The sequence below is a fragment of the Siniperca chuatsi genome, linkage group LG1 (assembly GCF_020085105.1).
Source record: "Siniperca chuatsi isolate FFG_IHB_CAS linkage group LG1, ASM2008510v1, whole genome shotgun sequence".
Taxonomy (NCBI): Eukaryota; Metazoa; Chordata; class Actinopteri; order Centrarchiformes; family Sinipercidae; genus Siniperca; species Siniperca chuatsi.
In genome coordinates this window covers 38,111,792-38,123,097 of record NC_058042.1, presented here as the reverse complement: position 1 = coordinate 38,123,097, position 11,306 = coordinate 38,111,792, and the positions used below count along the sequence as shown (strand labels likewise).

Genomic DNA, 11,306 nt, shown 5'->3' with positions numbered 1-11,306 from the left:
CCTAACCCTAACCTAACCCCTAACCTAACCCCTAACCCTAACCCTAACCTAACCTAACCCTAACCCTAACCTAACCTAACCCTAACCACAACCCCTCCTTCCCTAACCCTAACCCTTACCTCTTCCCTAACCTAACCACACCCTCCTTCCCTAACCTCTATCCCTTTACCAAATCCCACCCCCACCCTATTCCTAAAATTGATCCCTAAAGATATTAAAAAATGTTTATACATAGACTTAAAACCCATAAATATATTTCAATAAAAACTATTAATAATTCATGTTTTGGGATATACAATATTAAAATCGGTTTAATTCTGATTAAAAACTTATATTTATCGACATACGAGGGTTAAAAAACAAGTGGACAAAATACAAATTGTAAAACACAGATACAAGTTAAGAACACAAACCAAAGTTAAAACAAGTTACAAGGGAGAGTATAAATAGAGTGCAGTGGCTTTTTCTTTCATTCTTGCTCTGACCATCGAACAGTCAACATCTCTGCCAATCTGCAAGCCTTTTCAGTTTTCTTTTAAGTTGTGCCTTTGCCTGAAGAAGACCCACAGTGGTCGAAACGTCATAGCGTAGGGGCACACTTTATTATTAAAAATACAAATATTATTTAGTTTGTTAAAAAATTAAAAATATAAAAAATAAATATAATTTTAGTTCACAATTTAAAATTTGAGTTCAATTTTGATTTTTGTTTTAGATATTTTTATTTACTTTCGTATAGGGATTCTAAAAACAGCAACTTCATCATGAGTTTTGCTCATGATGATGGATGGACCGTGGTGCGCCACGGCAAAAGACGTCGTCGATCCCCTGAACGGGATCGACAAAGACCATTTCAGGGTGGATATTACCACCAATCCGCCTTTGATAGAGGGTGGGGTAGGGACTACCAGGGGAAGGACCGTGCACGTCCTGTCTCCCACTTTGCTGGGGGTCAGGTTCAGTTCCCCTACCCTAACCCTAACCCTACCCTAACCCTAACCCCCCAACCCTAACCCTAACCCTAACCCTACCCTAACCCTAACCATAACCACACCCCTTACCTCTGCCCCTAACCCTAACCCCTAACCCTAACCACCCTCCCTTCCTTAACCCTAACCACAACCCCTCCCTTCCCTAACCCTAACCACAACCCCTCCCTTCCCTAACCCTAACCACCATCCCTTTACCCAATCCCACCCCCACCCTAATCCTACAATTGATCCCTAAAGATAGTTAATAAAAGTCTTATACATAGACTTAAAATACATAAATATATTTTAAATAAAAAATATTAATATTTCATCTTTGATTATATACAATATTAAAATCTGTTTAATTTTGAATTAAAATATATATATATATTGGCATATAAGGGGTTAAAAACAAGTGGCTAAAACTCAAATTGTAAAACACAAGTACAAACTTATAACACAAACCAAAGTTAAAGCAACTTACAAAGGAGGGTATAAATAGAGCGCAGAGCTTTTTTCTTTCATTCTTGCTCAAACCATTGAAGAGTCAACATCTCTGCCAGTCTGCAAGCCATTTCATTAATTTTTTTCAGTTGTGCCTTAGCCTGAAGAAGACCCAAAGAGGTCGAAACGTCACGCGTAGGCACACTTTATTATTAAAAAATACATATATTATTTAGTTTGTTAAAAAATATATATTATTTAGTTTGTTAAAAAATTAAAAATATAAAAAATTCATAAAAAAATAAATATAATTTTAGTTTACAATTTCAAATTTGAGTTAAATTTGATTTTTGTTTTAGATAATTTTATTTACTTTCGTATAGGGATTCTAAAAAAACTCCCATCATGAGTTTTGCTCATGATGATCGATGGACCGTGGTGCGCCACGGCAAAGACGTCGTCGATCCCTGAGCGGGATCGACAAAGACCATTTCAGGGTGGATATTACCACCAATCCGCCTTTGATAGAGGGGTGGGGTAGGGACTACCAGGGGAAGGACCGTGCACGTCCTGTCTCCCACTTTGCTGGGGGTCAGGTTCAGTTCCCCTACCCCCCCTACCCTAACCCTAACCCTGACCCTTGTTTATTCTTAAATTCCATTTTAATCAGGAGGACTCAGCTTTTTTTTATTGTTTTTTTACAGTTTTTTTTTTACATTCCTTGTCTTTTTATTGGAGTAAAATAGTGAATAATGGACTTGAAACCACCAACACACCAAAGCCTGTGAGGAGCATCAGGCCTACTCAGGCCTACTACAACCTGCCACTATCACGACTGTGACCACACAAGTATCAGGCTCCTACAACTGCAAATGGTGAGTTGGTTTCCAACATAAGAGTGTGCGCACACAGAAGACTTCACAACGGCCTGGAGAAATTTCTCCAGAGATTCTACCTGGAATTTTGAAGTCTATGAAACTGCTCCACTCTCCAGCAAAGCCCATCCAAGTTTACTGAACTGTTTTCCCATCTTGGACAAGACTGTTTTCTTTTTTAATTCCCCCCCCCCCTTCTCTCCTTTTGTTTTAAAGTTTGTTTTTACACTGAAAGCTGTTTTAACGCACCTTCTCTCAGTTGGTGATTTTTTTAAGGGTGTAGTTCTGTTAACAAACCACCAGATGTCAGAACAAGCTTAGAAATCCCAGTGAGTCAAACACTCCTTTTTCTTTGATTATTTGGATTTTTATGGTCTAAACAATTAACTGTTTATTATTACCTTTTTTATCTTATTACTCTTAGTCTTTTAATTTTATTTTTAATTTTTTTATGAGCTCCCTTTCTGTTCATAGGTTGTTCATATCTGTTTTTTTACACATGTGTTCGGGGAGTGAGGGTCACCACCTTATTTCATGGGCACTGTTAAATGTTTGTTTTGGAGCATCTCGGGTATAGAGACATGGAGGGCAGAGATGGCTGGTCCACCCTACAGCGTGAACGAGCAGAGAGGAGATGGATCATTCGACTGCAGACGTTAGATCCCAGTGGATTAAATGAAAAGCTGTGACTTGCCCCCCCTTTCCTTTTTCTCTAATCGGAACAAATCAAATCATTTCTTATTGGCTGTATCTGGGACTGGCATTTGAAATGAACCAACATTCTCTCTGTAAGGATAAATATAAATTTTGTGTTTTTAGCATGGTTTTTAATTGTGTGTGTGTGTGTATATATTGTGTTTTATATAATTTATTTAAATATGAATTTGCACTACTAACACAGCACTTGAATCCAGCACTTAGGGTGCAATTTTAATGTACTAATAACCCACTTTTTTATCAATTTCGCATGCATCCTTTTTTAAGAGGTGTGTGTGTGTGTGTGTATATATGAAATATTAATTATTCCTTTTTATGAGAATATGTCGGCGGCAGTCATCTGCTAACCCTAATTCGCTTCCTATATTTTGATTTGTATCCGTCTGTCTTATTTTCTCCTTTTTCCTTTGCGGCTTTTTTTTAAACTTAACCTTTTTCCCCCTTCCCCCTCCCTAACCCCAACCTCCGCCACCCTTTTTTTGTCTTTTACTTACCTGTTTTCCTTTACTCACTTACCTTCCCTACTTACCTACCTAAGTGGCAATTAATCCTCCTTACCTTAGGTTGAACATCTCTCTCTTCTCCCCTTCTTTCCTGTTAGGTAAGCCAAAGAAAAAATCAATTTAAAACATATCTTTTAGTACCTGGGGTTTATTCTGGCCTCGCTGCTCTCTTGAATCAGGCCTGAGTACTTAATTCCTGTGAATCAGAGGTGGTGTCCCAAATCTCCCTGATACAGGAGCATTAACTCTGAGCCCCCTTGTCTGTTAGACTATGTGGTCGCTTGCTCCATTTCTTATTTATTTATTTATTTATTTTATTTTTTTATTTGTTTGTTTTTTATTTTTATTTATTTTTATTTTTATTTTCTTTATTATTTTTTATTATTATTATTTTATTATTATTTGTTGTTGTTTTGTTTTATAGCTTTTATAAACCACATAGTAGAAATATGTTGATTTTATGAACTTATAATACAAAGAAAAACTAGTGCCAGTGCATTATAACTCCCTGTGGGGAGTTAACCTTTTCTTCACCTAACCCTAACCCTAACCCCTAACCCCTAACCCCCCTACCCTAACCCCCTAACCCTAACCCTTTCCCTGTTCCTTTTCCCTAACCCCAAGGTTTTTTCCTTTACTTACCTGTTTTCCTTTACTCACTTACCTTCCCTACTTACCTACCTTAGTGGCATTTGATCCTCTTTACCTATGGTTGAACATCTCTCTCTTCTCTCCTTCTTTCCTGTCAGGTCCCTGCAAGATCTCAGTTAACTGGACGACAAAGAAAAAATCAATTAAAAACATACCTTTCAACACGACATTGGCTCGTAATTTTAAACTTTTAAACTGAATATTGGTCAGGACCTTAGGCAGACATTGCTGCAACAGGGCTATTCTGTTTGATTTTTTTGTTGTGTTTTTGTGTATTTATTTATTTATTTATTCTTTTATTATGTACAATTATGATTTATTATATGCAGGTTCTTCTATTGAAGCACTTATTAATATTATTATTATTATTAATATAATTTTTTGCATCTTCTTTTGATAAGCACTTACCTTTTTCTTTTAGCACTTACCGCCCTGCTGCAGTTCTGTTTGTCTGTTTTCCCCAATGCCCTTTACATCAGAACCTTTTTTAAATACCATGTTTTTCTGATTACTTAAAGACACGGTAAATTAAAGGGACATTGTGGGTTTTATTCTGGCCTCGCTGCTCTCCTGAATCAGGCCTGAGTGCTTCATCCCTATGATTCGGAGGTGGTGTCTCAAATCTCCCCGTTACAGGAGCATTAACTCGGAGCCCCCTTGCCTGCTCGACTCTGGGGTCATTTACTCCATTTTTTAGTTCTTTTAGTATTTCTGTTTTGTTTTTTTGTTTTTTTGGGGTGGGTTTTAGAGCTTTTATAAACCACATAGTAGAAAGATGTTGATTTTATGAACTTATAACACAAAGAACAACTAGTGCCAGTGCATTATAACTCCCTGTGGGGAGTTAACCCTTTCTTCACCTAACCCTTATAAAGAACAAATATATTTTAAGTTCCCGGTAGGGACTACCGGGGGAAGGACCGTGCACGTCCTGTCTCCCACTTTGCTGGGGGTCAGATTCAGTTCCCCTACCCTAACCCCCTAACCCTAACCTGTGTGAACTAGTGCCCTGTAGTTGTTTCATCCTTGAACTCTAGCCTGCTAGTTCTTTAAACTGTATTTGTAAAAATATGCAATGACTATCTCGCATCAGTTATAGCACAAAAGAAGATCCTATACAGGAAAGAAGTTGAACCTATAACTAAACTGGATTGATCCTTCATTGATTCACATAGGCTGCTACTGTAAACTGTGGGTCTGTCTTTCATCAGAAAAGATGAACTGTAAGTTGAGCATCATCTTCATAAGTTTTCTGAGAGCTGAGGATGATGTCCATGTGGTCTCCCTTCTCCACAACCACATGGACGGCACCTGTTAAAGCAAGATACTTTTAATGAAGACTTGAAAGATGGCAATATGTATCATATCACATGGCAGCTTGTCAGACCAGGTGTATGGAGGTTTGCCTCAGTGCAGGACCATCATGTGTATAGACTTACATATTTAATACCCAAAACTTGAAATGGGCACATTTCCTTTGAACACTATGGCTGAGATATTGTGTGTGTGTGTGTGTGTGTGTGTATGACACTGTTCTCACAATATTATGACATGATTAATCAAACTGTCAATAAAAGGCATTCCTTAAAGGTCCAGTGTGTAACATTTAGGAGCAGCTATTGGCAGAAATTTAATAGAATATTTATAAGTATGTTTTCATTAGTGTATAATCGCCTGAAAATAAGAATCGTATTTTCGTTACCTTTAGAATAAGCTGTTTTATCTACAGAGGGAGCGGGTCCCCTTCCACAGAAGCCATGTTGCACCGCCATGTTTCTACAGTAGCCCAGAACGGGCACACCTCTAAAGCTCACTGATTAACATGTTATATCTTGTTTTATTAATATCTAGACAAAGAGAAATGAAAAAACAACAGTTTGTAATTGTACAGGGAGTAATGCGCTAGAACTAGAACTGCCCTAATAAGTCCTTTAAGACTCTCCAATTGATCCAGAATGCTGCGGCACATGTACTGTCAAGAACCAGGAAAAGAGATCATATTTCTCCAATATTAGCTTCTCTGCACTGGCTCCCTGTAAAATCCAGAATATAATTTAAAATCCTTCTCCTCACCTACAAAGCTCTTTATGGTCTGGCACCATCGTATCTTAAAGATATCATAATACCATATTATCCGACTAGAACACTGCACTCCCAGGATGCAGGGTTACTTGTGGTTCCTAGAGTCTCCAAAAGTAGACAGGGAGCCAGAGCCTTCAGTTATCAAGCTCCTCTCCTGTGGAATCACATCCCAATGTGGGTGCGGGAGGCAGACACCATCTCCACATTTAAGAGTAGGCTTAAGACTTTCCTCTTTGATAAAGCTTATAGTTAGGGCTGGCTTGGGTGAGTCCTGAACCATCCCTTACTTATGCCGCTATAGGCCTAGACTGCCGGGAGATGATGCACCTCTTTCCTCTTTCTCCTTTCCTCTCCTCTCCATCTGTATGCATTTTTATCCCATTACTGCATGTTACTAACTCAACATCTCTCTCCTGTAGTTTTGTGCTTTCTCGTTTCTCTCCTCTCTCCTTCTGTTGCTTTCAGCAGGTATTTCTGCCTCCAGAGCTGCAGTCTGGATCTGTGGTTGTGGGCCACCTGCTGCCCCCGTGTTCCTGCTTGAGAACTGCTACTACAGTTGTTGTTATTGGCTCTGTTACTGATGCTGATTTTTAACACAATTACTATTCAACTATTAAAAAAAAAAAATCTAGGTGATATTTGTATTGTGCCTCCCTCTCCCCCAAATCCCCTCTCTCTCTCTCTCTCTCTCTCTCTCTCTCTCTCTCTCTCTCTCCGTTTCTCTCAATACCTAATATGGCAGTGACGGATGGCCGCCCACCACTGAGTCTGGTTCTGTCCAAGGTTTCTGCCCTCTTAAAGGAAGTTTTTCCTTGCCACTGTCGCCAAACGCTTGCTCATGGTAGGATTTGTTGGGTCTCTGTAATTAGTATTATAAAGAGTACAGTCTAGACCTGCTCTATAGGAAAAGTGCAATGAGATAACTTCTGTTATGAATTGGCGCTATATAAATACAATTGAATTGAACTGAACTATCTCTAGCACATTACTCCCCCGGACGCAGTAACCTATTTTGTCATCAGACGCATCAGTGTTGTTTCCAGACACAGCAGGCAGGCTTTGTTCAGAGAAAAAGCTGTAAAAAGCCACAGTACACGACCTGCTCAGCAGCAGACAGCAGCCAGACCCAGTCAGACAGCATCTGGTGAACATAGTGGAGCATCTAGCAGCTAAAGAGCCAGATATTTCCCTCATGAGCTGCTGGAGAACAAACACAGAGCTTACAGAGAGAATACTGGACTGACATTCATCAGGTGACACAAACACACCTCCTGATGAAGGATCATGTTGTTCTGTAACTGCTGAATGTGGAAATAAGCAGCTGTTTGCCAACAAGTTCAAAACATCAACTTTAAAGGTGACAATATGTCAGTGTTGTGTTTACTACTTGTTTCTGCTGCAAACAAGTGGACAAAAACTTAACTGATAAAAGTTCAGGATGTAACTTCCCCTAAAATACCAACACAATGTGGTAATCAGTTGACAGAGCAAGCTTGATTTATTTTTCCACATAATGAACAAATTTACAGCATCACCCATACAGTATTACAGTTACAATCAGATGACAAAACACATTCAGGAGCTGAGAAGAGGAATACAATTAATAAAGACATTATTTAAAAGCACGTAGGCCTACTGTACATCAAAGATTAAAAATTTTAATGGTCTCTGTCTGGCAGAAGTTTTAGGGAAGGAATGTATGTATTTTTTTAATAAATTGATGAAAGGATATGATTTAATATATTAATAGCCATGACAAAAGGCACATGCTTGACCTTGTGCTCTCCCATGGTTTCTGTGTGGATGATGTGAACTTGATCAATTTTGCCATCTCTGATCACAATGCAGTGCTCTTCCAGGTTCCACTCCTTTCTCCTGACCCCAAATCTACCACACTGATTCGCTCCTGCCCCCTAAACTCACTGTCCTCGCTTTTGTCAAGCTTTTACTGCCTCAAATACACCTTTTAAAACCAGTGAACAACATGGCCTCTCCGTAGAGGAACTCGCCAATGTTTTTAACATGGAACATGTCAACCCTGCAATGCACTGTTGCAAATTTTCCACCTGCCCTTCAGACTGCATTCTCACTTGGTTTTTAAAAGCTGTATTTCAGATGGTTGGTACAGATATTTTAGCCATTATTAACTGCTCTCTGTCTACTGGTATTTTCCCCTCCAATTTTAAACATGCCACTGTTTACCCCCTTTTAAATAACCCCTCTCTTTTAAGTAATTTTAGACTTATCTCCAAGGTACCATTTTTCTCAAAGATTTTAGAAAAAGTTGTCTCCACTCAACTGATTTCTTTTATGAATAACAATCAAATCTTAGGGTTCCAATCTGGTTTCCGCACCCATCACAGTACTGAGATTGCTCTGGTCAAGGTCACCAATGACCTACTGCTTACAGCCAACACTGGCCTGTACTCCATTTAAATTCTCCTTGACCCCAGTTTAGCCTTTGACACAGTGAACCATGATATCTTAATCAATCGTCTGAGACCTATGTTGGTATCAGTGATGTGGCTCTGGATTGCTTAATCTCATCTTTGTCTAACAGGTCCTTCTCTGTAGTGCTTGGAGATACCTCCTCCTCTAGTGCTCCTCTATTTTGTGGGGTCCCCCAAGGATCTATTTTGGGTCCCCTCCTGTTTATCATATACATGCCAGCCCTGGGTCAAATCATACGTAGTCATGACACTGATTTCCATTGCTATGCAGATGACACCCAATTGCATGTCCCAATAAAGCCTGGTACTACGGATGCATCCTGTATTATGTCCTTCCTCACCGAGATTAAAAATTGGATGTCCAAAAATTTTCTGCAATTGAACGACTCCAAATCAGAGATAATTATAACTACACCATGTGGCCGCAGTACTAGCAACATTAATAATCTCTCCACTAGTCTGGGTGCCTTATCTAATAATGTTCGAAAAGAGGCAACATAGGTGTTATTTTTTATTCAGAATTGTCCTTGGATGCTCAGGTGACTAAAGTGGTGCAGTTCTGCTTTGCACAACTGAGACAGCTAACCAAGATCAGGGCATTCCTTTCCCCTGCAGACTTGGAAAAGGTCATCAATGCTTTTATCTCTTCCAAACTTGACTATTGCAGTGCACTTTATTCTGGTATCAGTAGGCGAAACATCCAAAGACTGCAGCTGGTACAAAACACTGCTGCCAGGCTTTTAGAGAGAGAAGCGACCACATCACACCAATCCTTGCTGCCCTTCACTTGTTACCTGTGAGTTTTAGAATTGATTTTAAGATTTTACTGCTTGTTTTTAAGCCTTGAATGGTCAGGCTACAGCCTATATCTGTGATCTGCTAACTCCCTATGAGCCTGATCGCTGCTTGAGATCCTCTGGCAGGGCCCCACTAACGGTCTTTTTACACGGGGTGCAACACTCCGTCTGCGTATTCGCTTGGATCCGCAGGGTCACATTGCGCTCCTCATGTGAATAGACAGGCAGACAAGCGCTCCGCGAGTAAACGTAAACGCTCTATGCGTGGTAACCAGAACCTTCTGTGCACTACTGTATCCCTGCTGGTACAACAGTTTTTTCTTTATAGCATAGCTTAAGTTAAAACAATCTCAGATCTCAGGCAGGCAAACAGTATCCTTCTTTAAATCGCTTCTTAAGACTCACTTTTATCGTATGTTTTTTTCTTAATCTGATGGTATTTGTTTATTTAAATTATTTTAGCATGTTTAATGTGCTATATAAATAAGGTTATTATTATTAATAATATTTCTTCTTTACAATATCAGATGTGGAATATCATTATGCAGTCTCATCATGAGAAACAAATTGTTAATATTAAGTGATAACCATCTGTGGAGCTTCGGTTATAACTATATTAGTGTGGGTTATATTAGTGTTGGTATATTTCTGACATAGGACATGTATTCAAACACCAACTATAAATTATAATAACAAGACACCATCTTTCCCTTTGACACTTCAACCAGTCAGGAAGTAGAAGCAGATCTGATGTCAGCTGTCGGAGGTCAGACGTCTGTTGATTTGCTGCGTTTTATTTCACTGAAAAAAAAGAACAAAAATACACACATTATAGATCAAGGAGAAGAGCGTAGAACCACACTCGTGTCACGGTGAGACTGAGATGTTGTCATACAAAGGTCAAGCTGGGTGAAGGTGGAGATCCACAGAGCTGCAGAGACATAAGCAAGTCTTTGTTTTCTGAACATATCAGGGACATAAAACTCCTATGGATAAAATGATGTTCAGTTTTACAGTTGTGGTTTACAACATTTATTTGAATAAAGTAAAGCCATAAAAAAGTAAACAAGAGTTTTAAGATATGAACTATGTACAGCATTTATGAAGTGGTTGTCATGCTTATACACTCACTGTGCAAATGCTAACATGCTGATGTTTAACAGGTAATGTAACCCTGTTCACCACCTCAGTTTAGTGTGTTAGGATGCTAACATTAGCTAATTAGCAGTAAACACAAAGTACAGCTGAGATTGCTGGGAATATCATTAATTTTGCAGGTATATGGTCATAACCCAAAGTATTGGACATATTAAAATGTTGACCTGATGATGGTGCTAGAGGAAAGGTCAGAGTATCACCAAAGTTTTCACAATTCATCCTGAGGGGAACATGAGTGTCTGAACCAAATTTCATAATAATCCATCCAATAGTTATTGAGATTTCAGTCTGAACCATAGTGGTGGACCAACTGATGGATAGTTACAGACAGACTTATCATCAGCTGATCCTTCCTGTGACGTACATTGTGATTTCCGTGAGATTGACAACCGGTGTCTACTCTGTCTCCCTCCTCCATTTTCTGTTTTAATTTCTTCACTCTCCTAATCTTCACTCTTTTATATATCTACTGGTACTCTCTCTCTATATTTTCAAATCAATCTTAGCGTTAGGTGGTAGCCTCTTTTGCTGCCGTATTAGCTTAGCTCAGAGCTTAGGCTTGCCTACTAGCTTAGTCTATTCAGTTTTAGCCACAGGCCTGATAGCAATCCTGTTAGTGATAGCATTAGCACAGCCTCGTCTGAGTTTATGCCTGTTT

The 11,306-nt window shown here is 39.1% G+C and overlaps 1 protein-coding gene across 1 annotated transcript in view; it reads right to left on the bottom strand.

Moving 5' to 3' along the window:
* Positions 1 to 7,722: 7,722 nt before the first annotated feature.
* The window catches only part of ano9b (anoctamin 9b), a 55,585-nt gene continuing 52,001 nt past the window's right edge, over positions 7,723 to 11,306 (bottom strand). The window contains exon 24 of the mRNA XM_044206788.1: positions 7,723 to 10,291. Within this exon, the coding sequence (XP_044062723.1) occupies positions 10,258 to 10,291 (34 nt within the window). The 3' untranslated portion in view covers positions 7,723 to 10,257. The remainder of the gene's footprint in view (positions 10,292 to 11,306) is intronic.